This window comes from Pelecanus crispus, chromosome 7 (assembly GCF_030463565.1).
Source record: "Pelecanus crispus isolate bPelCri1 chromosome 7, bPelCri1.pri, whole genome shotgun sequence".
NCBI lineage: Eukaryota > Metazoa > Chordata > Aves > Pelecaniformes > Pelecanidae > Pelecanus > Pelecanus crispus.
The window spans coordinates 34,133,607-34,161,514 of record NC_134649.1 but is presented as its reverse complement, the minus strand read 5'-3'; the positions used below and the strand labels follow the sequence as shown (position 1 = coordinate 34,161,514).

Here is a 27,908-nt window from a genome sequence, read left to right as displayed (position 1 = left end):
ATATGAAGAGGTGTGCTGAATGTTTAAGGGAAAATAAGGTGATTTTATCTATTGCATAACTTCCTGGAACAGAAAGATGTGTTTTGGCTGAAACAAAAATGGAGCAGAAATTAAGAGTTTACTTGGTTCAAATGCATTTTCTGCACTTGCAGCTGAACTGCATTTCTGAAAGAAGATAATCTGTGAGTAACCATCTTGGCTGTAGTGGAAAACTTGCATTTGCAATGATTATCTATCAGTTTGTATACTCTTGCCCTCACTCCAAACACCTGCAGCTGCCATGTTCACTCTGTTAATCTGTAGCACTGGGTGGGCAATGGGTAGTGAGGCAAAAGCAGCTGGTTTTATGTGGGAAGGAAGATGTCTGCTGCAAATGAAGAGTTCAGAATCAGGTTAGCATAAAAATTCATAAATAGGTTGTGATAATCCACCCACAGGAAACAGCTTTATATACTTCCCCAAACTAATCTTGCATTGAAGCTGGGAGAAAACAACACAGTGAAATGGAGAAGACTTGATAAATCTGTAAAATAATCCAAGCCTGAATTGAAGGACAATCTAGCTCATGTGAGATTAAAGGATTATTCCACTCCAGAAGAGACTGCAGAGAGAAGGAGGAGAAGAATTTTTTTAAAATGAAATTCTTTAGCATAAAAAGACTTGGACACAAGTGAGTTGCTTTTTAATTAAAACTGAAAATGTTTGTGTATGCACTGCTTATAATGAAAATGAGTAAAATAAATTTGTTACTTGTTTTTTCTGAGATGTGTTGGTGATGAATGAATGTGGGCCCTCTGTTGTGAGAGGTATTGAATGTAATTAAGCAACTGGTTTAGTAAAATAAATACTTTTATGACTTCAAGTAGCTACAAATCAAGAAGAAGAAAATTTTTGGGGGGGGGTCATAAGCACTGCTACCTCTGCCTTGCGCAAATGTCTTGGTTTCTATGTTGCTCTTGAGACCTCAACACCCACTGGCTACAAGTGGACCTAGCACATAGGAGAAACTGTAAGCAGTTTTTATTCCAAAAGAAATGGTTTGAAATCCAAAATACTAATTAAAAAGTTCCCATCTGAAAATCTGTGAAATGCCAGGTGAGCTTGGTTTTTAACTCTTAATTTAAAGGACACAGAGGCTATTTCTCATGAGTCAAAACCATCTCTTGGAGAATGCAGTAGCTTTGATCTCTCACTCAAAACAAATGAAGTACCCTGGTTGTTGCCAGTCCTCTTTATAATATCATCGGAGCTACTTCTTTCTGAAATTCACTTCCAAAAAATGCTTGTTACAAAATCTCTTAAGTCCTGATGCAGATACATTTTTCCTCTTTCTAAGACTGCCTAAATTAAATGCACTCCTATATATTGCTATATTAGGACACTGTCTAAAGGTCACCTCCCTGGAGGTCTGCAGGACCTTCACCTTCATTATCCTTCAGTGGGGAGGAATAGTAAACACCACCCACAATTTGTTTTCACAAGCAGACCTTTACATTAATATAAATTGTTATTCAGCCATTGGATACCTGCAGCTGGGTTAATTTAGCAGAGTGATTTGCATCCTTTCAGAGGTAGATTGGGTGGCAGGGGAAGGATATGAGAAGTCTTTGAAGGCTCTCTAGTCATTTGGGGTTCTAACCTCTATATTGTGCAGTTGCTTTATGTGCTTGGATATTTTGTTGTAACTCATCGTAACTTGCTGTGTTTTCATACTGTGTGGTGAAACTTGAAGTCTCCTGACTCCTTTTGCTGTGCTGGTCTAGCCCCAGAGGACTAGGAGCTCTGCGCCAAGGAAGCTGCTGTACCTTGCAGAAGCTTGCAGCCATTCCCTTCCAGAAACTTGCAGGATCCGATGCAAGTGCCATCAGTTTAGCTTTGGCTGATCAACTGTCAAGACTGAAGCAATAGCAGTGTGTGATGAAACATTTTTAGTAAAAGGGCTGTAAATGGAAAGGCTCAGTTACAGATGGCTTGTGTGCTTTGTGTCCCCATACTGTGTGGAAGAAACTAGCAGAGCCTGTGGCTCATCTTCTCTGTGGCTAGGATCAATTTAATACAAAGTACATTCTTTTCTGTCCTCCAGGATCCCTTTGGTCACTGTGATACTAGTACTGACCATGCTGCTTGATCTGGCAAAGTGGACAATATGAGAATTTTCAGGCACTCTTGTATGGTTTTGCTACAGTAAAAAGCACAGCAAGCACTGCAAGTGATAACTTGTTGCTGTACTGAGCCTACTGCATGAGTAGACTCATGCATGAGTAGACCATAGTTGCTCCTATAATTTAAAGGGTTCGTTAACTCTGATTCAAACACTTGCAGAAAGTGGAGTGTACTGGGAGGTGGAAGGAGAGATGGCAGCTGCTAATCATAGAATCATGGAATGGTTTGGGTTGGAAGGCACCTTAAAGAGATCATCTAGTTCTAATGCCCCTGCCATGGGCAAGGACATCTTCCAGTAGATCAGGTTGCTTAAAGCCTCATCCAACCTGGCCGTGAACACTTCTGGGGAGCGGGCATCCACAACTTCTCTGGGCAGCCTGTTCCAATGTCTCATCACCCTCACAGTAATAATAATGAGAGGTTAGCTGAGCAATGCTTGTTTTGAATTTTATAGCGGCTCACTTCTTTATTTTAGTGCTTTGGACTGCTAAATATAAAAAGTTCTTTACTTTTCAAGTATTGTGAGTAATATGTGTCTGACTGTTGGCTGAAGAGAGCTGGTATGACTTAGATCTTGTGCCCTGCACTAGGGAACTGACATTGAGGTTGCTTAGCTACATGACTTCTTGAGCAGATTTGGAGCAATATGTAGGAATCCTGATGAGGCCAGGTTAGTGCAAGCTTTTGCACTTCTGCAGGTGTCATCATGTATTCTTAATCCACATGACCCAACAGTGACATTGGATGAATGTGCAAAAATTGCATTGAGGGCTCTTGTGGGACTTCGTAACCCACAGCTGTACAGCAGCACTGACCGATATGTTCCTGTCTAGCCACACTGGAGCTAAGTGTTTTGTAGTGATGAATATAAGAGTTTGTAGCATCTGAAGCATGTTACAAAGTAAGCCCAGGAAAATTCATGAAGTTGCATTAAAGACTGAGGGTTAGACTGAAGCGCTACATGAGCTACCTTCCTCATTCTGAAATAATCAATACACTATCCATAAATCAGCCTGGTGTGAAATAATCTATGCAAATAGGCTTTGTGAGAATTCACCTTAGAGTTTGCATTCAAAGCAATTGAGATGGTGAGGAGCTACAGAACTTATTTAAAATGTCTCTGGGATAGCAGATCTTGTTTTAGTCTGAGCAGATGAGGAGCAATCATTTCTTTAGAAATCGTTTCACATTTAAAAAAAAAAAAAAAACAAACCAACAAACCCACCCACCTTAATTGTGTATTTGATCTCTGAGACTAAGGCTTTGACCACTGGAGTAAGGCTAGTCCCTGCATGCAAAGAGCCTTGCATGCATTCGTTTGCTATGTAAAGTGTTAATAACTGTGAAGGCTTCATACCTTGTTACACTCTCAGATATGAGGCTTACTTCCTCAGTTAGTCTAAACTGCCAGCTTTTCCTGAAAATGCTTCAGAGCATACTGAACGTCGGTAGCTGTTTTGGGTCCCATCTCAAAACTGTGTTAACATACAACTTACACATGAGGAAGGCAGCCTAGCTTTCTTTAAGCATGCTTACTGATGGCAGGGGTCTGCTTAGAGTTTCACTTGATACAGTTGCTGAGCTTGAAGGGAGGATGAGAGCAAGTCAGGGCAAAACTTAATATGATATGAAGAAAGGTTGCTTCTTACCAGACAGGTTCATGCTTGAACCTTAAAGTGACTTTTGCTGCACAAGTTCTCTCATGAGCATTTTAATCTTGCAGCTGAAGTTTGGTATTTTAAACTACTGTTGGTAGGAGGAGTTAGGTGTGTTGGGGTTTTTTGGTGGGGTTTTTTTGTTTTTTTTTTTTGTTTGTTTTTTTGTTTTTTTTTTGTAAAAGGTAGGTAGGGCTACCCTGGTGCAAACCCTTCCTGGGGTGGTTTATTTCACTCATTGCATTAGTTTAGAGAAAGGGCTAGCTTAATTTACCTGGCTATTTGTTAATTCCTGTCTCTGCATAGGACTGCATATATGGTCAGGACTGTATTTAGTGGGTGTTGGAGGTACCATTTTAGTGTTCCTCATATAATAACTGGGGTCTCTTCTTGTCGATATTACTCACTTTAACTGGTGCATTTGAATGTTGGCAACTGTACTCCTTTCTTGCAAGACTGTTTTTACTTTCCAGTATAGTGCCAACAGGTCTCCAATACTGCGCAGCAGTCTGTCGTCCAGGTGTCACGAATTTGTGTCCTAGAGGTATATAGGTACCTCTGAACCCACTTATTGGCACATGCCAAGGAGGACCCTTGGATGCTAAGGCAGCATATTTATGACGCGGTTTACTTGCTGTACTTCTTGGCTGTGTTTGGGACTGGAATCGGCTCTGAAATGACCATTTTTAGGGAAAACCATAAGAAGTTGTAGCAGGGTATCTAGCTCTCTGAAAACAAACCAGTGTTGGCCTTGCTTATTACAGAGGGCAGAGCTCTTAGGCCTGCAACTCCAGGTCAAACTTCACAGGTCTCTTTCTGCAAATCCATGGGCCATCTATAGTCTTCATTGTACCTCTTGAAAGGCATCCCTAAGTCTTTCCTTGTACGAGCATGGTGGAGTGGGGAAAGTACATGGAAACTTACAAACTTCTGCATTTGTTGTGTGTTCTTTTGCAGGTGCATTTTTTGATAAATTGAAAAGAAAATGTTCTCTTCATAAATTAGCATGTCAGACAGGAAAGAAAAATCTGAAGAGGCAGAAGTAATGTTTTTTCTTGGGCTATTTGATATGTTAGTGTCCTGCAACATCTTTTTTGACATATGCTTAGAAAAACTGGTGGAGCAAACTTCTAAGAATCTTTATTTAAATAAAGCTAGGAAACTACTTCTACCTCCTTTGAGATCAATGGAAAGCAGGATTTTATGTTATGAAATGATGACAGGAATAGAATCATAGAATCGTTTAGGTTGGAAAAGACCCTTAAGATCATTGAGTCCAACTGTTAACCTAACACTGCCAAGTCTACCGCTAAACCATATCCCTAAGCACCACATCTACATGTCTTTTAAATACCTCCAGGGATGGTGACTCAACCACTTCCCTGGGCAGCCTGTTCCAATGGTTGACAACCCTTTCCATGAAGAAATTTTTCCTAATATCCAATCTAAACCTCCCCTGGTGCAACTTCAGGCCATTTCCTCTTGTCCTAGTGCTTGTTACTTGGGAAAAGAGACTGACACCCACCTACAGCTCTCACCTAGTTGTAGAGAGCGATAAGGTCTCCCCTCAGCCTCCTTTTCTCCAGGCTAAACAACCCCAGTTCCCTCAGCCGCTCCTCATAAGGCCTGTGCTCCAGACCCTTCACCAGCTTCATTGCACTTCTTTGGATGCACTCCAGCACCTCAATGTCTTTCTTGTATTGAGGGGCCCAAAACTGGGCACAGTATTCGTGGTGCAGCCTCACTAGTGCCAAGTACAGGGGGACAATCACTTCCCTAGTCCTGCTGGCCAAGCTATTTCTGATACAAGCCAGGATGCTGTTGGCCTTCTTGGCCACCTGGACACACTGCTGGCTCATATCCAGCTGGCTGTCGACCAACACCCCCAGGTCATTTTCCGCTGGGCAGCTTTTCCAGCCACTCTTTCCTAATAGATTAGAAGTGCAAGTGTAATACTTTGCCTGCACATAGCTAAGAGCACATCTACTTTGCAGTTGGTGTGCAGGATCATACCCCTTGTAGGCTCAGGCAGGCTGTTGTTACCTGATCTGAGTAACTGTTCTATCAATATATGGGGTTTTTTGGGGGTCCCACAATTACTGGTGATCAACCGGAGCAGTGTTATGTCAGCCATGATAGCATGTGTGTGCTAACTTGATCAGAGCTGGTGCAAGTGGCATACTGAAAAACCTGTGTGCTGCTTGCAGGGCAGGAACTGCACCTTTCTGCTTGCAGGGCAGCTGTCCCTAAGCGGGGTGAGCCTAATGTTATTCCATCATTCCTGTGCTCTTGCCTGCTTCACCCCCAGCCACAGGTTAAGTACTGCTTTAATTAGTGAGCAGCTATCTGTCTGGGGGATCTCTCTCCTGGCTACTGCAGGGACTTCCACCATTGCTCTAGAGGGTTGCTGAGGGCCTGTGCTTGCTCTAGACTCTGCTCTTCAGGTTTCCTTTGGCAGTTGTGGGACAGGTTTCTGTTGGCATTCAGTTAGCACCTGGTTCCCCTTATCTGTAGTCCTCAAAAGAGTCAGGACTGATTGCCCCTCCAGGGCTGCTGCAAAAGCCTTGACCCTGAGGCTAGTGGTTCTTAAAGTGTCTCTGCTACTTGATCAGACAGAGAATGTTTAACATGGACTAAGGAAAAGATGCTGATGAAAGCTGGAACTGTTGCAGGGCTGGCGCTTGGAACAGCATCACAAACCACTATTATTATTTGGGTTGAGGGAGTAAAAGTAACATGGAAGAATATCATAGGGGGCTTGTCATCATGTAAGCAAGTGTGATGGCTGAGTGCTTCAGTTTAGGTGTCCTGGGGGAGAATGGATCTGAATATTCTCCAGAACTTAGAAAGTAAATAGGATGCAACTTTTTTCTACATAGTTGCTCATTAATGTTTTCAAAGAGAAGAGCAGGGTTTTTTTCTAGGCTAAGTCTGTGAAGGTGAATGAAGACAAATGTTGCAGGAAGTGTTGGTAGAAGTGATTTAAGTAAGTTTTCTTTTGTGTGAAAAATTCCATATTCTCTTCTGGTGTTCACAGTAATGCTCAGTATATTACTGTAATGTCAGAAATACTCCTTAAAAAAATAAATAGGTTGATCTTTCTTCTCATTTAAACCTAAGCTGTTATTCTTCTGTTAATTTAAGCCAAGACTATAATAAATTATCCAACATTTAACTCCCTGGTGTGTAATGGAGACATGTACTGTACTCCTGACACAACAGGAAGCCTGGAACCTGCCACAGAGAAAGGGCTGGAGTGCGAACCTGGCTCCAGTGAACCCTCACTGAATCTGGCTAACGGTATTTTCCTCCTTGGCTTAATTGTTGGTTCATTATCTTCTGAAAAATAATAGCAAAAACTTGCAGCAGTTGAATGGGTGCAGTTTAATTTGCCTACCAACAAGGACTTGCTTTATAAATAGCAACATGGAAATATTGTAAAACTCTGTCAGCGGCTCATAAAGGAACCTTTCTTTGATGTGTAAGTTACAATATAGCAGTAATAGCAGCTGGGCAGTATTTGTGCTTTCTCTCACCTTCCTAGGATGTCAGGTGCCCTGTGTATTTCAGGCATCATATATTCAAGTCTAAATGGACTGCAGTCATCAGTTCCTACTTTGGACTTCCTGGATTTCATTTCTGACTGCTACTTTTCCACTTTCAGTTTCCAAAAAATACTCGCTACAAGCTTTCTGCTTATCCTTACGTGCAATTTCCATTCCAATAAACATTTTCCTTACAGCTTTTTCACAAATTCAACACTTTCTGAAATCTGCTTTATTTGCGCTTAGTCTCACGGTGCTGTGTGTAACAGCACTCAACTCATATCGGCAGGATTGTGGTGGCAGTAAATCATGGGATGCAGGAACCACAAGTAATCTGGGGCTTTGCTTCTAGCGGGGTAGTGTGACCAGGACATGTATTTAGTTGATTATCTTTCTGAAGGAAATTGCATGCAATGTTTCACCCCCCCCCATTTTTTAACTGAGTCTTGAGTTACTAGTTCTTCTTTTTTTAAATGGAAAAGCCAGGATCCCTACTGCTTTTCATTCTCTGTCTGGTTGCTTGCAGGGTAACATCTTTGCTGTAAACCCCTGGTAGACATTCAGCCTGCTGTGTTCTGCCCTGAGCAGCTTTACTCCTGACCTCTGTAAGGCAGCCGCTAGGTAATGGCGTGGCTGGATACAAAAAAAGATTAAATCCTTGCTCCTTTGAATAGACAGGAGGGCTCCTGCTGGCTCTGGGGCACCTGGAATATTACCTGCTGGCTCCACAACTTTTCTTCTGGTTCCCGGTGTACTGCAGTTCTTGTGTCTCAGAGGGGTGGCAACAGAGGAGGAGAAAACTTAAATGAAGCTAGTGCTGTAGCCCAGGAGAATATTTAAGCAATGCAGGGTTTTTTCTTTCAGGTGAAGCTTTCTACAGTTGCAGCAGTGCTGCATTAGGTAGCAGGAGCTAGCTCTTCTGCCTTGTGACAAGTCAGCAGTGCGTGTGTAGTAGAAATAAACTTTGAACTGTGTTTGGGGAGGGGAAAACAGGGTGCGTTATGGCAAATGCCATGATGCACAGCCCTTTCTGACTTTGTTGATACGCGATCTTGCAAGATGGCTTTGCCTTAGTGGTTTGTGTTGGTTTTACTATGTCTGTTGTGCGCACCGCACCGCCCCCATTCGTCTCATTCCCCAAATCATTTTACAGGAGACTTTTCCTAGTCACTTGAGTGGCCTTAGCCAAGCTATTTCCTCTCTTTGTGCTTTAGTTTCCCTAGCTGTAAAATGGGGATAATGAGACCTGCTTTCTTTTGTCAGGCACTTAGAGATATGCTTATGAAATTGCTATTAAAAGGCTTTCTATGTATAACTTCTATACAAACAGCGGTTGTCCAAGTTTATTTGAATTACTTTATTAAAGTCCAAGGTTCTGAACATCCTTTGTTTTTAACGGAGGATGTTATTTATGCAGTAAAAATGCTCAGAATGTGAAGCTATTGATTTTTTTGCTGATAAGTTTATGGATATTAAAGCATTAAATCATCACCACCTATTATCAGCCATTCCGGTGTCTTTGGAAGCTGAAAGCGGTTCTGCATAGCTCAGTCCCTTGATTGCCTCAGAGTGATCAATAAAAGATTTTCAGCAGAGGCTTTTATTGCCACGTGGTTAAAATGTTCTTCCTGTGCATCCTGTACATGATGACTTAAGCTTGAGGAGAAGGATATAACAATCCTTTGTGGGCTAAATGGATTACACAAAAGTATTTAGACATTACGTTGAGGTAGATACTGCCACTTTGGGTTTCAGTTCCCCTCCATCGCCTGTTGTGCTGCCTTACGCTGGGAGGGTTTTCTTGCTTGTCATTGTGCTTGTCTAGCAAGTTTTGCATGTTTTAATTGCAGTAAACCAATGGCATTCAGAGAAGGGAGGAAAGAGTCAGAAGCAGAGAAGCAAAATCAAAGCTAAAACTGGGCAAAACTGTTCAAAACATATGTGTCTCCTTAGCAGAAGAGTGTCTGGTGCTGTCCAGTGTCTGGTGGCTCATGAATGTGGAAGGACAGAACCTGTCCATGAGAAGAAATGCAGAGCCCAATTTGAAAGCATTGAGTGCTGAAACGGGTGCTTGGCGTTGTCTGCAGGAAAGCTTTGTGTCCGCCAGCCTCCTTTGCTTCTCTCTGAAGTCGTGTGGGGCTCAGCCCTGCTAAAATGCTGATAGTGGAGTTACAGCCCTGAAATACCTCAAAATACTCCTGTGGATTTAGGATTTTATTACCCAGTGAGAGTATAGTACATAGCTTGTCTTTGTGAGCAGCTCAACAGCAGCTTTCGTTTTGTTTTGCAGACTGTTTCCATCCTGGAGCAGAGGCTGACGCTCACTGAAGACAAGCTGAAGGAATGTCTTGAGAATCAGCAGAAAATCATTCAGAACAAAATGAGCTGATTTCCTGAGAGAAGATGGGAGCTGAAGGCATTGGGAGGTTTGAGGTTGGTTGTGTTCCTAACAGACTGTGTGTGACTTGAGTGATTTTGAGCGCAATCTGTTGTTCAGTTGGAATGTACAGTTATTGTATCTGTAAATAAGCTTTGTTACTTTACTAAAATAAAAGGAATATTTTATTCATAAGCGTGGATAATGATTGTGATCTCCTGTGTTTTCCAGAGATACAGCAGCCAGCATGTGGTCTGAGTACTAACTAGGAAGCGCCTTTGGTGCTGCTGAGTTAGTTTTAAAATGTTTAAGCATCTTGGAGTTGCCAAGTGTCTTTCACGGGCTGTATTAGTCTTGTTGCTCAGGTGTGTGCTGGCTATAGGTGACAAGCAAAGAGCTTCCAGGATATTTTGAGCAGTGGGAGTTCACCTCCGTTCTCAGACCATAGCAAGCAGGTAAGGTCCTAGAACAACTGGCACCTGGAGAAGGGTCTGTCTCACCTGAGTCCCAGGTGGTGCCTGGCAAATCTGACAAAGAGCAGTTCAGACCCTGGATGGTATTTGTGCAGAGGTGATTAAATCAAATGGTGGTATTTAACCTGCTCCCTTGTGCAACATGTGAAAAACAATTGCTTGAGGCTGGAAGAGGGGCCCTAGCAGGTCAGATACAGGGTGGATTCTGAGTGGATTCTGCTTTGTGTTTGTCTGCTGCTTAAATTAAAGGCAGGGTCGAGGGAGAGGAAAGGCAACCAAATAGCAGAATGTTTGCTCTGTCGTGGAACTTCCCTCTTCTTGCCCCGGACTGCCTTTAATTTTCGGTCATTTTGCAGATGTTTTCACAGTTGAATAGCTCATCGCTCACACCTATGCTCTCACCCTGCTCCCCTCATTGCTCCTCCTGACTTTTTCAGGGGCTTAGCAGGTGTTCAATATGTAGCTGCACAAGAATTTGGACTTGTGGGAGATCCTGTTCTCCAACACCTCTTCAGCTAACACACACTGGAGGTCTCCTTTCTTGCAATAAACTATGACCCACATTCCTGGAGAAATGAGCTGTGGGAACTTGAGCACCTCAGGGTTAATGAAACGCTCCTCACTACTGTCTGTCTGACCTCTTCAAACAGGGGGGCTGCCTCAATCCCTACCCTTGGTGGTCCCTCCTGCTGCCTGCCAGCCTCGCGCAGCTTCCAAGGCCCCCATCTCCAGATGTGCTGTGGACATTCTGGATGCTTGCCTGAGGACTGGCTGGCATCCTTATTTCACGTGGGGCTTAGCAGGTCTTAAGGCCAGCCTATGTGTTTTTTGGTTTTGGTGGGGTTTTTTGGTTTGTTTGTGGGTTTTTGTTTGTTTGGTTTTTTTTCACCTGTTTCTGTTGCAGGCTGTGTCTGCTGGTACAGTGTTTTGATAGTGTAAATACTCCTTATCGCATCTGAGTGAAGCTGTTCACATTCCCCTGCCATCACCAGGAAGCTTCTGGTCTCCTTCCTTCCTGGTACTTTCTACATCTCTAAGAACCCCTTGTTGGCATTATCACAATATTTCACTCTCTCATTTGCGGGAGACTGAGAGCTTTCTCATTTCCATGCTTATTGGGTTGATTATAAATCTGGGTTTCTCTCTGCTCTGCCACAGATTGTTTGTTTTCTGTTCCCAAGCTCTGAGTCTGATAAATCATAATTTTCTCTTAGATTACACTAATGGAATCAATTCAGTGATATGCTTCTGTGCTCTTGCTATAAGCTTTCAGTGGCTTTCTGCTGAGAGACTGACATTGTTTTCACTGAAATGAGCTTATATTGTGATGTGGGTGGGTGGGGAGGAGGGGTCTCAAAGGTTTGTGTGGTCAATTCGCTGCTAGGAGGCTGCTGTCCCTGCCCTGATCTGCTACCGCTGAAGTGATGGCAAAAAGGAGTTGCAACAGCCTAATTTATCAACTTGATCCTCAATGTGTGGACTGGCCTTTGGGGTGGGGGTGTGGAGGGAGAAGAAAAGCTATTCCAACATACATCAATTTTTAAGCTTTGCTTTAAAAATAGCCTTTGCTTCCTTTTAATGTGTAGTTCCTCATGTCTTAGAGACCACAGAAGCAATTTGTATATAGTATTTTAGGGAGAATGGCAATACAAATGACTTGGGCACATTCGATACAGACACTTTTTCTTTTCAGATGTTCTGAGTGAATCCATTTCAAAGATTTAATTGTGCTTCTAAAACAGATGAGATACTCAGGTGCTGAAGGGCAAGCCAGTGGGATGTAGGGAAAGTTGCTTTTCTGGACTCAGCTTCTTAAAAGCACTCATTTGATCAATACAATGTATTGTTATAGAGGTAACCCAGGGTGGGTGGGTGTGGGGAGTTAAGAGCAGAGAGAATCTAACAACCTCTGTATGATTTAGGTGACAAGAAAGGTAATCTGAAGGGAGCTTTCTTCTGACGGTACTCTCCACCTCGATCATTTCCTTGTCCCAAATCTCAGCAACTTGCTCTCTCATTCCCCCTCCTTACAATCCCTTACCTGGAGTAGGAAGGATATCAGGACTTAAAATGTACCAGTACTTCTAAAGGGTGGCTATTGCTTGAGAAGCGGGCAAGGTGTGGAAAATAAAAGATTTAAATTATAATCCTTGTGCTTAAACATGAGCAATAACATCAAAAACACATCTGAGGAGCCCAAATCCTATTGCCTGTCTTGTCCCTAGGCTCCATGCTTAACTCATCCACTAAGCACCACATTTTTTGAGCGCTGAGGAGAGAGCAGCTTCCGGAGTGAGTTAAATCCACTTTTACACTCACAATCTTTTTTTGACTTGGGAACATCTGCAGTGACTGATTCGTGAAGCTGTTAACTCAGGGAGCAGTGGAGCAGCTGAGCAAGGAGGAGCGCATTGTTTGTACTTGGGCTGACATCACTTCTACGCCGCGTGAGGATGTACCCTACCTTGAAAACTGCTTGCAGTGAACTCTGTGCATGGGGAGGCTACAAAGAGTTAAGGATTTTGTTTTGGATCTCCAAGGCATGCTTGAAGCCAAGTTCTTAAAAAAGTAGTTTAATTTGTTGCCATTACATTTGCCAGATGTATGACCTCACTAAACTTTTAGCAACAGTTCTTTGTGCCAAGATTGGCCCCTGGGGAGCCCGGCACTGCTGCAAATGGCTTTTTGGCTGCTATGGGTATGGAGCATGTTAAACATAACTGTGATCTGTGAAAGAGTAAGAATCTTCAAGCACTGCCCACTTCCCTTCCTGTCTGGGAGCTGGAATTGGACAGATACCACAGCTGAGCTCATAACTGAATAGGCAAAAACACCAGAGTGCTGTGGTATTGACTCTTCTGGCCGGGAAGCGAGATGGCCAGGAGCATCCTCTGCCCGAGGGTCGTCACTGGACATGAGTCTGCCAGCTAACTAGAAAATAAAATCCAACTATGATCTAAGTAGCTGGGCTAAAACTAGCCAGCCTCATGGTACAAATCACTTGTTATGTAACATCTGTAAAGAGCTGCTTTTGAACAAAATGTTTTTTGAAACACAAGCGAGTAGGAGGGAAGTGAATCGTTTTGCAAAGGTTTGTCACTTGTGATGTGAGAGCAGGGCTGCAATTCTTCTCTTGCTTTAGAAATGGTTGGTCTCTTAAGTGCTTCTAAAATGGCATGACCTGATAGGCTGTAGTTTTGGGAAGGAAATGCGATGGAAAAGATTATTCTCTTATGGATACTCATCTGAATATTTAACCTGGATTGAGCGTGCTGTAGGAAGGTTTATGTGTGTTTCCGGGAAAGCTGGGATCTATTTCTAGCTCTGCAACAGAACTGCCATCGCAGGCAAACATCACTCTTCAATCCCCTGTTCTCCTTGTCAGGGGAGTTGCATAGAAACTACTTCCTCTGTCAAGGTACAGGTTCTGTGGATGAAGATCTCATTAGGGATTTGAATATAGCGTGTCAGGGAAGAGAGAGGTGGGCTGCATCCTTTTATTTTCTCCCCGTCTCCTTGTAGCACAGCAGCTGGCGGGGCTGGGGGATGTGTGCTGGGCACCCTTCTGCTATTTGGTACGAGTGATGGCTGTCACCTAGGGCTTCAGGTGGAGTTTGAAGTTAACTGGTATCACTGCTGAGCAAAGATCAGGGGTACATGCTTGCATCAGCGTGTTGGGAGAGGGTGCTGTGGAGTGGTTTCTGGTGGGGGATGAGCATTGTCAACCACTGGGGATGTTCTGGCAGAGGGTAACTCATGGTCTGTTTAGCTGCAGCTGAGACAGGCCAGGTGACCGCTGCCTGAGGCCATGAATTTGCCATCTGCAAAGAAGTCTTTCCCCAGTGACCACCCTTAGACTTCTTTATACTCACTCCAGCCTTCCAGTCCTTCCTCCCTGATAACGCAATACAGCTGGAAACACACCATTTTGTTGTCACAAAACAGGCTGAATCAGCACTGTGACCCTGTGCCAAAAACCTGTCACCTCAGTTCTCCATTGCTGTTTCTGCTCCCTGCAGGCATTTTCCATGCAGCTAATACCTCACTGCTGCCTTCCAGACACCAGTCAAGCTGAGGATATGGTGATGCTCTGTGTGGCACGATGATTTTTCTGCAAATGTCTAGTGAGGAGTGCTACAAAGGCGGATCCTCCTTACTCCAAGAGCTTGTGGCTGCATGGAGCCTGTGCCATTGGTGGTAGCTGTTCTTTCAGCTGGTGACCGGAAGCGTTAAGCTAAGTAGCTGCCTGGATGGAGCTCCTGCATGGCCTCACTTGCGTCTCGGGCGGCTGCTCTTGGCAATGTTTCCATCATTACATTTGCACAGCTCTGCTGAAGGCTTGAGCCGGCCTTTGGTGCACAGATCTCCCAACTGGAGGAAGGACTTCACTGCTCAGCTGAAATGGGCAGATCTTATGGGCCCTCCCAGCTTGGGAGTGTGCTGGGCACCATGAGATCCTCCCAGGAGGAGAACCTTGTGGCACGATACAGGCTGGGCAGGCGTTATTGCTTTTCCCCTTCTGTGAATCTATTCTGCCACATGTAGATGCCGTAACAGCAAGAAAGGCTCTGCCTGCCTGCTGCTACACTTGATCCATATGGTGTGGCAGATGCCTTGTGCTAACCAGAGTTAACCAAGATGGCTTTCATCCTGTGAAAACCTAGGAATATTTTTTTTTTTTTAAACTTCCCTCTTACTTTCCAGTTGCCCAGCTTCTCTGAAAGGCTGTGGTTGCTTAAGAAGATGTTGTTCCTTTTGTCCTGGGGGCAGTAGATGTTGCTTCCTGCATCAGTGTTTTCTGATGCAGGCCTGTGGCTGGAGAAGCTTCTAGTTGCGTGTTGGGCTTGCTGGACAAGAGCTTTCTCCAGGAGTTAGGGATGAAGATTTTGGCTTTTGGCACTTGTCCCTTCTGAGCATCAGTCGGTACAACCAAGACAGGTAGTTGTGCTATTCAGAGACTGCTGACTGCTCCATTTTCCTGTACTGAACATGGTTGGAGCAGAAACGTGTGACATGTTGCTACTGAGAGCTGTGGTCCACAAGCCAGTATGGTTGAAAGTTTCATCTGGCTTAATCGCAGATCCTTGGAGAGACTCCAGGAGTGGGAGGACAGGCTTTGGTTTTGCAGCTTTGCCTCTGCGGTGTTTCATCCCATCTTGTGTCCACCTGTGGTGGTGGTAGAGTTTAAGAAACCCTTCCCCAAAGCAGCTTCAAACTTGGTCAATGCAGCAAGGTCAAGATGGTGTTTGGGTTCTGCTTTTGAGGTTGTAGGGAAAGATGCCACTTAAGGTGGAGAAGCTTTGCAAAGCAAGGCTGTAACAAGCTCCTCCTCCACTTGCTGTTTCTTCGTTTCTGCCACTCTCTGCGTTGGGCTGCAGGTGAAGTCCCGATCAGGGTGGTGCTTTCTTACATGGAGGTGGAGTGAAGCGAAGGGCTAGAGTGGAAATAGCAGCATTCAGCTGGGAAGTGACTTACCCCAGCCTTCAGGTCTAAGAGTGCAGGTGGGAAACGTCAGGGCATGACTCTGTTCTCGGCACTGATGCTAACCAGGAAAGGTGCTCTCAAACCCTCCTGCTCTCTGGGCATCTCCCCTGTCATGCTCTGCAGCAGTGGTGGCACAGCTGGACAGCAGCTGGCTAAAAGAATGGGGGGGGGGGATGTAGTGGAACAAAAGCTCTCAAGATGATGCCCTAGCAGCAGAGACTCAAATCCTGCATGCGTGATCATAGAATCATAGAATCATAGAATCATCTAGGTTGGAAAAGACCTTTAAGATCATCCAGTCCAACCATTAACCTACACTACCAAGCCCACTCTAGACTAATCAAGGGTAGACCAGACTAAACCATATCCCGAAGTGCCACATCTACCCGTTTTTTAAACGCCTCCAGGGATGGTGACTCCACCACCTCTCTGGGCAGCCTGTTCCAATGCCTGACCACCCTTTCCGTAAAGAAATTTTTCCTAATTTCCAGTCTAAACCTCCCCTGGCGCAGCTTAAGCCCATTTCCTCTTGTCCTATCGCTAGCTACTTGGGAGAAGAGACCAACACCCACCTCACTACAACCTCCTTTCAGGTAGTTGTAGAGAGCGATAAGGTCTCCCCTCAGCCTCCTCTTTTCCAGGCTAAACAACCCCAGTTCCCTCAGCCGCTCCTCATAAGACTTGTTCTCCAGACCCTTCACCAGCTTCGTTGCCCGCCTCTGAACACGCTCCAGCACCTCAATGTCTTTCTTGTAGTGAGGGGCCCAAAACTGGACACAGTATTCCAGGTGCAGCCTCACCAGCGCCGAGTACAGGGGGACAATCACCTCCCTGCTCCTGCTGGCCACACTATTCCTGATACAAGCCAGGATGCTGTTGGCCTTCTTGGCCACCTGGGCACACTGCTGGCAGTGGTGATGGAGAGGAGTGATCTGGGAGAGGTACATCTGCCTTGCCATGGAGCTGTTCTCTTCTTCAAGGGCTTGGTCTTCAGTATGACGATGTGACAAAATACTACAGGTGCTTCCACAGCTTCAGGAGTGAGAAAGGCAGGCGTCAAACTGCAGATTTGTGGAGCAAGACCCCTCAAGGTGACCTGTTCGAATACGGCCATACCTACATGCTGTTAAGTTGAATAACAAATAGCTTTATTGCCACTTGGTCTTTTGCTTAAAAGATCAATGCGTGCCTGCTGGGTTATTTTTTTTTGTAGCTTCTGTTTGTTTCCTAAGGGAGCGATCATTTGACCTGTGTATTTGCGTGACATGATTCTTTCTTTTACTCTATTATTTATGAAATCAATAGATCTTAAAAAGGAACATTTGCTGCAAAGTGTCTGGAGCAAGGTGTGTTGGAGAATGCGAAAACTTGCCTACTAGCACGGCCTTTCCCATCAGTCAAGCATCTTTGCCGGAGAGGAGAAGAGGAGCTAACCTGAGCACAAAGGAGTGGTTTGTCCATGAAAGAGCCTTGACAGCGGCCCGGATGATGGGGGGCAAAAGCAGAAATTCTTGCCTGAGTACCTGCAGGTCAGGTGGTGAAGCAGGGACAGGAATAAGGGTGGGCCATGGGATTGATCTTCTAAATTTGGCAGCCCAGGTGGGAGAGGGGGGTGTGATCCAGGCTACGTGCTGCAGAGGACACTGAAAATTCTTCAGATACCTGTAACCAGGGCTGCTGCTGTGGCGTTGAGCAGGCTCAGTTTGCTCTGGAGACTTTGCAGCAGTCCATGGGTCTGCTTCATCTCATTCTTAGAAGGCAGATCTGTTGTTGCTGCGCAGCACCCTGCACAAGATGGTACAAAGCTATCCCTTGTCCATGCCAAGACTGTTCAGACTGTCATTTACTAATACACCTGCACCAGCCCAGGTTTTTGCCTGGCAAGATGCCACATGTTCCTTTGCCTCTAGGGTCCCATACCCCAAACTGGCCTGCTGCCTTCTGAGCTGTGGCTTTGCCAGCCTTCCCGTGCAGACAGGAAAAATCAAATTCTGTGTGTGAGGAGGCAGCAGTGAGCAGTCTCAGCTGACCCAGCCAGCAGGGATATACCTCGTAGCCATGTTTTGCAAGGGAATCCAGTGGTTGAAGGGGCTCCTGGATAGCCAGAAATGTCCAAGAAATGTACACTCGCGAGCATCCTGGCTTTGCCTTCTCCCTCTGCACCCATGCAAACTGGAGAAGGGTGCTTGGGTATGGTCATAAGCTGGTATGAGCAAAGAGCCCATGCTCTGCTGGCTTTCAGGCATTAGTAGCCCAGCGCTGACATGGCTTTTTTAGAGGAACCAAAGCGACCAGAAGAACCAGCTTCTGAGCCAGCTGATGTAGCACCTGCCTTTGATACCAGCTGGGACTGTGGGTAGAGGCATCTTCTGCAAAGATGGAGGTGAGTAAGAGAAAGTGCTTATTCCCTCCTTGCTGCTTCTATGTTTTTCCTGTTGCAGGTGAGTGTCTGCTCCCCTCAAGTCAAAGCTAGTCTGAGTCCCAGCAGGTCGGAACACAGATGCCTGCAGAGTAAATCCTTGGAGGATGCCCCAGAGCTGGAACGGGGACTGCAAGGCTGCAGGGGTGGCCCTGAGAGGGGAGGAGTCATGGAGAAATCAAGCGCATGACCAGTGGGAGCTTGGGGATAAACTGCCCCTTGCTGCTACCAGGTAATAAATTAGGTAATGTAGGCACCAGGCAATAAACCACTTTATCTTCATGTGTGGGGCAGCATGGGGATGGAGCAAGGGTGGGATGGGGAGCACAGCCCTGCAGGTCATGACGGCAGGGTGCACACGTAGGTCCCACTCCTGGGGGACAGGGAGCTCTGCTGTGCTGCTAGACCTGCTTGTAGGGTCAGGAGCAAGCACCCAGGTGAAGCCCTGGCCCCTTGCTGCTCCCCTCTGTGGGATTTCTCTGTGATAGCATCTCCAGATGGAGCACAAGAGTTGTGCCAACAGCCCCTCCGGCACCTGTGCTCCACAACAGTGATTCCTGCTTGGAGCTACCTCCATCACCTCCCTGGTGCTGCAAGAGGCAGCAGCTGGCAGGGAAGTTCGATGCTGTCTAACTCAGCCATGGGTTTGCTGTTCCCAGGCTATGGGTGAGGGCATGGCCACAGCAACCAGCTCTGGTGTGGCCCCAGCTTGCAGCATGCCTGGCGTGATTTTGCCACCTCTGGCAATTTGCTGCCTCAAGCAACTGCTCGCTTTGCCTGTGCCGAGACCCAACCTTCCTGCCTGCTAACAAAGCGACATTTTAACATAGCAAACTTGCTTGAGCGAGATCTAGAGCTTGGGATTGGTGTCGAGTCATTCCCTGCACCAGGAATCAGTCACTTGCCTTGCTTCAAGAAACAAAGTTGAACAAGTCTCTGGCTCTGCTTCCTTTCCCCTTTCCCACCCCTCCGATAGCGATGGGCCTATTTGTTTCCCTGTGGCCGGCAGGTTTCCCTGTGCTCCCTGCCCTGCGGCTTGGCGGCGTGTTTCGGAGGTTACATTCTTTGCTGCAATTACCCCGCTCTCCTGCCTCTCCTTACTGTGTGCTGACTTTATTGCCAGCTCTCAGAAGAGAAGCAAAGATGAAAGAGAGCAGAGATGATTATATTTAATAGCAATGAAAATTGGCATGGTGATTGGAGGCCATTTTCCTTCTCTCTCTCCCACCTATTGAAGTTGGGAGGCGGCTTTGAAACCACACATGGACATCTCACTAGGACCGTGCCATGGTCTACCGTGGCACTGGAGGGGAAAGCCAGCAGCATGCTTTACATGCATCCGTGTTATCCGGGCTTTCCAGCCAGGAAAGTAGCTTCGCCCCAGCCCCCTCTTTTAAATGAAAAGCCCCTTTGCCCCCTTCTGAAAGTGCATGCTGCCCTGGTCACTCATGGATTGGCTTGCCTGCCTTTTAGATGCAAATACCTTGCTAATTTACACTGATGGGAAAGGAGCGGCAGAAAGTTAAATGAAGGTCAGTTAAAGCCATCTTTCTCTAATTCACCCTAGCATTGCACAGGCTTGCTTGGAGAGCTGTGGGATCAGCTGCCCCTCATCCTGCAACAAGCCGCTCTGGCCCTGTCTTGGGGTCCAAGGATTTGGGAGAGGTGTTGTACCCCAATGTTGCTGCTGCTGCTCAGGTTACACTGGGAGAAAGTTGCTGGAGGTGGAGAGGTGCTGAAATGCCCATCGGTAGATCCCCAGCAGACACTGCAAAAGCTTCTCTCCATCTGGCAGGTTGATGTGAAATGGACCCTGTGGCACATAAAGGTGTTCAGAGAGCCTGATGGCCAAGTGAGTGACAAAGGGACTGTGACACTGGTACCACCGGCAGAGGCAGCGTGTCTGTCTGTCTGTTTTCAGTGGAGTGAGTGGCAAAGCCACTGGTGCGGTGCAACCACAAGGCCCAGAGGTAAGTGCATGCTGTGGCCTTGGCAGGAATTTATTTAAAAGCATGAATGTGGTTCTTATCCCAGTATTTATTTAATGTTCCCTCTCTTCCTCCCTCCCTCCCTCAAGCTAAGCCGTCGGGACAACTATTAGGCTCAGTCCCCTCCTTTTCCTTCATCCAAGGACATTGCTGTCCTCCCTTTCCTCTTGCCAGGCCAGCGCCTCTGCCAGCAAGGAGAGGTTGGAACTCAGGTGTGAGCTGAGAGCTCCATCGCTGCTGAAGCATCCCTGAACAGGCAGGAAAGAGACAGCCCATGGCAAGGGGCTCGCTGACCAGTAGACTTCCATCATTAAGGTTTCCTAGGTGGCTGCTAACAGAAATCTTCAGGCCAGAGAGATGGGAAGCTTTTCCTTCCCCAGGGAATTCATGTGCTGGCAGCACAAAAATGTGTCACGTTCCCTGGGCAGTCTGTGATGGGATGGAAGGAAATGAGAAGCCAGGGCATGGGTAGGAGAGCCTGTTTGTCCGAGCCATGAGCCAGCTGCGGTAATGGGTTATACTTGCTATGAAGCTCATCCTCATCTTTGTGCTAGGGGCTGTACTAATCTGAAATGGAAGTTGGCAGGTACCCCAGAGAGGTCACCATCTGCCTTGAGACAGGAGACTAATAGATTTGCCCAGTAAGGCCGGGATGATGGTGGTGGGTGACCCTCACAAGGGCTGGCCCTTGGGGAGCGGCACGTTCATTGTCCCCAGGGTGAAGCAGTGGCTTGGTTACGGCATGCTGGAGACTGTGTCAAACTTTCCACCACCCTGGACCAAATGCTGCTCACTGCAAGCAGCTTCCCCCAGCCTCTGCAGCCAGAGTGCAGGATTTGACAGCAAACCAGCTGTATTCCTGGCATGTGGCATATTTACCTCTCTGGTGTGGCAGCCCAGAACCTGCCTCCATCCTCCTGAAACCCTCCTGTCTGCACAGGCCAGTGCAAGACTTTCCTTTCATGCCAGAGGGGGAGATGCTGGATCTGGACTCCACGTCCTCCCCCGGTATCTCTGCCTTCCCCAAGGCATGGACCGTCCCAGGGCTTTCAGTGAACTGTGGCTTTTGGGTGGTGGAGAGCTGTAGCCTGCATTGGCCACTCCTCTTCTTAGGATCCCTTTGCCTTTTTCCCACCTTTTTCCCACTAAACACTCCTTGTTTTTATCCAGTGGGAAATTCTATGTGGTTTAACTGAGCCACGACACTGATTTGCCTTTTTCCTGTGCCTTTTCTTTCCTTGAGTTTGCATCCTGGCTGGACATAAAGCTGCTTTGTGGCCTTGCAAGGGTGAGTTACACGTTGTCCCTGCAGCTGGTGGTGTTCAAATGGGTCCCATCACATCTAAGCAACAGATGGGCTGGTGGCGGACCTGCGCAAAATGTGGGAGATGGTGTTTCCAGGAGGCTTTGTGTGGGGTTGTGTTTAATTTTGTGGTCTTTGTTCTCATGCTGTGCAAGAATGAAGTCCATCAGCTGGTATAGCCCATCAACGGGCCACCATGTCTCAGAGTGATGGCATGTGCTTGGAAACCTTTCATCACCCTCTAGTGTGACAACCAGGTAAAGCCAGAAAAATGATGTCAGGAATACTAAGGAAAGCAATAGATGTGAAACCTTAAGTGAAGAAATGTGGTCACAGCCCACTGAACAGATGGCAGCTCAGCAGGGTCTGAGGGGCTAACTCTGGTTTTTGTTTGCTCCTACTTACCTGTAGCCTCTGTTAAGAAACCTGGTCTGGCTAAACCACATTACCAGAACTGCATGCGCTGTGTTCTTATCACACCCTGGCAGTCACGGGCTTCTGCAGGCCCCACAGCTGAGGTCCTTGCCTGGAGGCTGAAGCCCGGTTGATGGATTCAGAGTGGTAGGTGAGTAGAAGGGGACCCATTCCAAAGACATGTGGGAAGCCTGACTTTTGAGATCCTCTCACTAGCATCAGGGCTATCCTTGTCTCATCTGCAGACATGAAGGGTAAATCTATGTTCCTTTACTTTCCTGTGATAACAGATCAGGACTTCTTATCCTTTCTAGGTGGGCTTTGTCTGCTAGAGTTCCCACCGTGGAGGAAGGGGGGCTGTTCATGGGCTGGGAATAGAGAGGCTTTTGCAAAGCTCCTTTGCAAAAGGCTTTCAGGGCCAGTCCTGTGAGCTGGACCTGACAAAGCAAGGCTGGAGGGAAAAACACGCTGGTATGTGGGTCTCGCCAGTGAGTCAACTTACCCCCAAAAATCTTGGATAGTACTGGAAATGGTCCTTTTCTCCAATGGGGGTCCTTCACAGAGCCCCACCGCATACCTGCTGGTAGGTTTCTCAGCGCTCGTCTCTGATGAAAAGCATCACATAGATGGTGTGTCATGTAATCGCAGCGTTGTACAAGCATCCTTGAGATCTTTGTCACATCTCTTATCTGTGAGATAGGAGAGGTCATACACAAACCACCCCTCACGGACAGGTTTCCTGACTCTAAGGTGGAGCGACTTGCTTAAGACTGTGTAACTTGTCTGCATGCAGTCATGCTGTGATCTCCAACTTGGACACAGAGATGCAGGTTTGGTTTAAGCTGGCTGGCTAGGGTGCTGCTGGCAGTGGAAGTGCAGCATGGCTGCACCATCTGGGTGTTTTGCCACTGTCTCAGCTGACTTTTGCAGCCTGTGTGGAGCTCAGCTTCTGCAGCTACAGTAACTGAGCCAGTGAGAGGCTGAGCCAAGATCAGCACCTGTGTTCTTGTTTCTTTTGGCTGGGCCATCCTGTAGGACACTAGTGGCTTTGGCTTCTGGAAGGCACCCCAGTGTTTGGACGCTGGATGGAGACACAGAGGTGCAGGGAGAGTTTGGTTTGGCTCTGGGCTCCCTGTCCTGAGCTGGAGCTGGTGAGCTGAGTCCTGAAGACGTAGGCCTTTAGATATCCCATAGATAGGGATAATATTTCAATTAATGGGGTGGTGTGAAAGTCAAAGCCAAGTGAGCAGAGGTAATGCTGAAAGACCTGCAGGTGTTAGAAAGCTACGAGAAGTCCACACTCTGGTGATGTTCCCCTCTCCACTAATATAGTCCAGGAGGCAGAAATGTCAGTCAAAACAGGGGTTGCTGAGGATGAGCCAGTTTCTTTGAAGACTGCAGAACAGCATCCTAAAACAGGTCTCTGCAATTGCCTGTATCCCTCACCAGTGTCTGTGCTTGGCTGAGGAAATAGCTCATGGCTGTGTTGAAATGTGTTTAGTTGGGTCACAGCCCAGGTGTGGAGCTGCAGGTGCTGTTTGATTCTCTGTGCATCTCACGGCTCATCTCTCGAGCGCTTTCTCAAGCGGCTCCTTGTTGACTTCCCATAAGCTGGTTTCTACACTCTGATTTTGTGACTTATGCCCTTCCTCTTGTTCTCCTAAGGGTTTGATGCTGCCTGGTGGGTTCACTGGAGACCTATGAGAAAGGCTGGATCCATCTCACTCCTTTTCTTCCCTGAAGACTGCTTCCATTGATACAAGACTTTTCTCCCCATTGTGTTGTGCTGAGTGACCAGGCATATGTCCCTTCTTCAAGCCCATTTTCTTTGCTCACCCTGAAGATGCTCAGAATTTGCTTATAGGGTTTGTAGTTCCTGACAACCACCCCTTTCCTTGAGCATCAGGTGTGGAATGGGCTGCTGCTACCACTTTGAGACCCATTTCCTTGGTGGCAGGCTTCAGGCACAAATCCCAAACTTAAATTTCCCTTCTCAGCCTCTTACCACTCTCCCATTGCTGTGTTCAGCCTGGTGGGACACCTGCTGGGACTCTGCCATGCCGAGCAGGACGCTGGGAGCAGGGCAGGCAGCAAGGTCCCCTGTGGTCAGTGCTATGTGGCTCAGTGACTTGGCTTGTCCGGTGGAAGAGAAACAGTGTCTCCCATTGCCCAACACGAGCTGCTGCATGGTATGTTTCTGATATCAAGCAGTGGGAAATCACCTCTCAAACCTGACCCACGGAGCTTGTGCTGATGAGATAAGCATGTGCTGGAAGGGATCTGCCCTGGTCATGTTACTCCCGCATTGCACAAAGTGGATTGCTCAGGCGGTGATGTTACTTCCTTCTCTAATATGTTTGGGGTGACACCTGCACTTTCACCATTTCTCAGGGTGGCTCGGGGTACAAGGAGAGGCCGGTGGATTAGGCAGAAGAAGGAGCCAGGAGGTGAGGCTCCTGCTGCTCAGGCTGGCAGCTGTGGAGAGGAAGGATTTCAGAGGTGCTTTTAATGGGGAATCTACAAGAATTGGATGTGCTCAATGCCTTCCCTGAGCCTGTGAACTTGACCTGCCAATGGGCAAACTGGCAGTTCAGTTCCCGCTGAGCCCTATTGCTGTGTGGGGCTGCACAGCTGGAGGGAAGCCTAGGAGGTTGGTGCGTCCACTCCCCAGCCATGGGGAAGAATTAGTCCCCAAGATAATAAGCTGCAAATCAAAGGCAGATGACGTTGGTCAAGCAGCATGCACATGTATCTGCCCTTTGTTGTACATCACTCCTTTGGTTCCTGCCTTGGCACGGCATCTGGGGGTCCATGAGGCATCCAGTGTAGAGTGGGAACAGTGCTTTTGTGGTCGTTGTGGTCAGGCCAGTGTGTGGATTGTGGGGGGGCAGATTAGGCTGCATAGGAGGCATGATTGGGAGATGATAATACCTCCTCTATCTAAATGTCCTCAATTGTGTCTTCTGCAACAAAAGCTTCCATGTTTGAGTAGAAATGAGTTTACCAGGTGGCTGCTGTGGTATGGATGGGTGAGCAGCAGATGTCTGGCTGTGAAGAGCTTACAATAACTTGCCTTTGGTGCATGATGCTTGTGGAAAGCCTCTGGGCTGGCTGATTTCAAACATTTGCTTCCCCTGAACCCCATGCTTCAAGTCTCTGTACTGCCTGGGAGCATGCAGTTTCACTCCAGGGAGCAGAAAATGGCGGTGAGAATATGCTGAATGAAGAGAAAGGAGTGTGGCCCTCCAGCTTTGCCCTGGTTTTCTGGAAGACATTCTCTGCAGCATTAGGAAACACTTACTCAACTGGTCTAAGCTCTTGGTGAAGGAACCTGGTTTCACTGCAGCAAGCACGTCCTCTCCAGCTGCCTTGGTCCAGGACAGATGTCTGCTTTGCTCAAAGCCTATGCAGCATTTCTATATAAACTCATTTTGGGAGGGACGTTTCAGAGCTCTCACAGTTTTTGTTATTGAATATTATGACCCAGCTCAATAAAATTGTTTCTCAGCTCCCAAGCTGAAGGAGCTGAGTCTGTGTCATACCCATTAGAGGTGTTAAGAGTTCAAAGTTCAGGTTACACATGAAATTTCCCTCTGCCCTGAACCCAGGTGGGTTGTGAGCAGTGCCAGGGCACAGAGCACACTGAGCAAGGAAGAGCAAATATCTTGGTGGAAATAGTGATATTATTTGTCCTGGTTTTGGCTGGGATAGAGTTAATTTTCTTCCTAGTAGCAGGCATAGTGCTGTGTTTTGGATTTAGTAGGAGAAGAATGTTGGTAACACACTGATGTTTTTAGTTGTTGCTAAGTACTGCTTATGCTAGTCAAGGACTTTTCAGCTTTCCATGCTCTGCCAGGTGCACAAGAAACTGGGAGGGGGCACAGCCAGAATAGTTGATCCAAACTGACCAAAGGGCTATTCCATACCATATGACATCATGCTCAGTATATAAACTGGGGGGGGGGGTTGGCTGGGGAGCAGGGATCGCTGCTTGGGGACTGTCTGGGTATCGGTCGGCGGGTGGTGAGCAATTGCATTGTGCATCACTTGCTTTGTATATTATTATTGTTGTTATTATTATAATTATTATATTGTTGTTATTATTATCATTACTATTTTACTTTATTTCAATTATTAAACTGTTCTTATCTCAACCCAGGAGTGTTTCTCACTCTTACTCCTCCAATTCTCTCCCCCATCCCATCGGGGTAGGGGGAATGAGCGAGTGGCTGCGTGGTGCTTAGTTGCTGGCTGGGGCTAAACCATGACACTATTGCATTCCTGGCTTAGTTGTCTTTCCTAATTTCCCCCAAATTTTGACATGTGTGGACAGAAGAGGACTACGAATCTTTTGCAATAAAAAGTGCCTTCATTTTCCAGCTGACTCTAGATCTGATTGAAGTATTTTGGGGCGGAGGATAGTCAGTCACCCTTAGTGCAAACTAATTTTGAAAGGCAAGTATAAGGTGTAGTACGCACAATTGAATGTTAGAAACTTTGAACCTTATTGTTCCTGTAGAGATAATTCTGATCTCCCTCCTTTATGTTATATAGATGTTATATATGTTCTTGTATACTCAGAGTCATGTTGTGGAGGAGGCACCATGCAGCAATTTTCTGTTTTTCACTCCCTGTTTAGAGACCTCTGGGGGTCTTTGGGAGAAAAAGCGATGAATATTTTTTTATGACAGAGAGAAAATTTATTGCCTTTTTTTTAAATTGCTTGCTTTCTTATCTTGCCTTCTAGTTGTTCTTAGCCTTCCAAAAGGCCAAATACTGTTTTTGTTGTTGTTGAAATCTAATAGCAGACTTCCTGTTGGATAGCACGGGGGAAAACTTTGATTTCCAAAGGTGGAAATTTTGGGAGTCTGTTCAGTGCTTTAGTGGGAGTCATTCTGCAACGTCATCAAGGTGGCATCTGCTGCCAGCCAGGATCTGCTGACTTGGTCTGAGTAGAGTGACGTTGGGTGAAAGACTTTGGTGAAAGCAAATTTGCAGAAAAATGTCACTTCCTTTATCCTGAAACCATTACACATTCAGCCTGACTCTGGTAAGGGCAGTGCTGGGGTTGCTGCTGCTCCCCCTGTGCTCAGAGCACTCCCTTGGGGTCACATCCAGGTGCAATTCCCCCTTGCTTCTGACAAGATCTGAATCCATTTTGCCCAGTTCCTAAATCCTACTCATCTTTTTTTTTCAGCATTTTTTCAGTCAAGTGGGAAGCTGCTCAGTTTGTACTGTGGTGAAGTCCATAGAGATGGGGGAAGATAAACCCTAAATGATCAAGGCATTAGACATCAGATCTCATTTCTAAAATGTCAGGAAGGAAAAGGATCTTTAAGCCATGCACCCTGGCTTTGCAAAGCTGTTGCTGTGACGTTACCTACTTGGGTAACTACATCTGCGTGCTTCCCCTCCGGGCTTGGATGACAAAATGACTCATTGATGTTAGTGGTGTCCCCTTCCAAATGATGTGGCCCTTCTCCACAAGCATTGGAAGGCTTCTGTGACCCTTGGGTTGGTGAGGAAATCAAAGGAAGTTCAGGCAGGGGCTTTCCTGTCCCTGGAAAATTCTTACAAATTCTTGCCTTGGACTGAACTGCAAGGGAAAAGTGACCAAACAAACCAGTAACCTCCAGAGCAGAGATGTCTCAGGCACAGCAGCTATTCAGAGCAACGGGCCACTTGAACTAGACTCCCCACCATGCACAGACCTTCTGGTTAGGCTTTCCAAGGAACAGTGGAAAACATCACTGGGTGTTTTTCTACATGAGTTCTGGTTTGGCCTGTCTGAAGTTTGGGACCTTCAGCTCCCTCAGTCAGTGGCACAATTAATAGCACATGCTTCAGGGTCACATAAAGCTGTTAAGTTTAATACTACTGCTGGGACCTTTGGTAGCCCCTGCCAAGGAAAGTGCCTTTCTTTTGAAGGGATGGGGTGGTAGGGTGATGCCTCCTCTGGGTGTATCTCCAGGGAAGGAGCAAGGGCTCTGACCTGGAGTCTAATTCCAGAGATCTGGGCTGGAGGACCTGGCACTGGGGACAAGTGCAGTGAGGATGTTGTCTCACCTTCTGGGTACTGAGATGTGA

The 27,908-nt window shown here is 46.6% G+C and overlaps 1 protein-coding gene across 1 annotated transcript in view; it reads left to right on the top strand.

Annotated features, from left to right (window-relative positions):
* The window catches only part of POC1A (POC1 centriolar protein A), a 65,833-nt gene extending 56,038 nt beyond the window's left edge, over positions 1–9,795 (top strand). The window contains exon 11 of the mRNA XM_075713968.1: positions 9,654–9,795. Within this exon, the coding sequence (XP_075570083.1) occupies positions 9,654–9,752 (99 nt within the window). The 3' untranslated portion in view covers positions 9,753–9,795. The remainder of the gene's footprint in view (positions 1–9,653) is intronic.
* Positions 9,796–27,908: the final 18,113 nt, after the last annotated feature.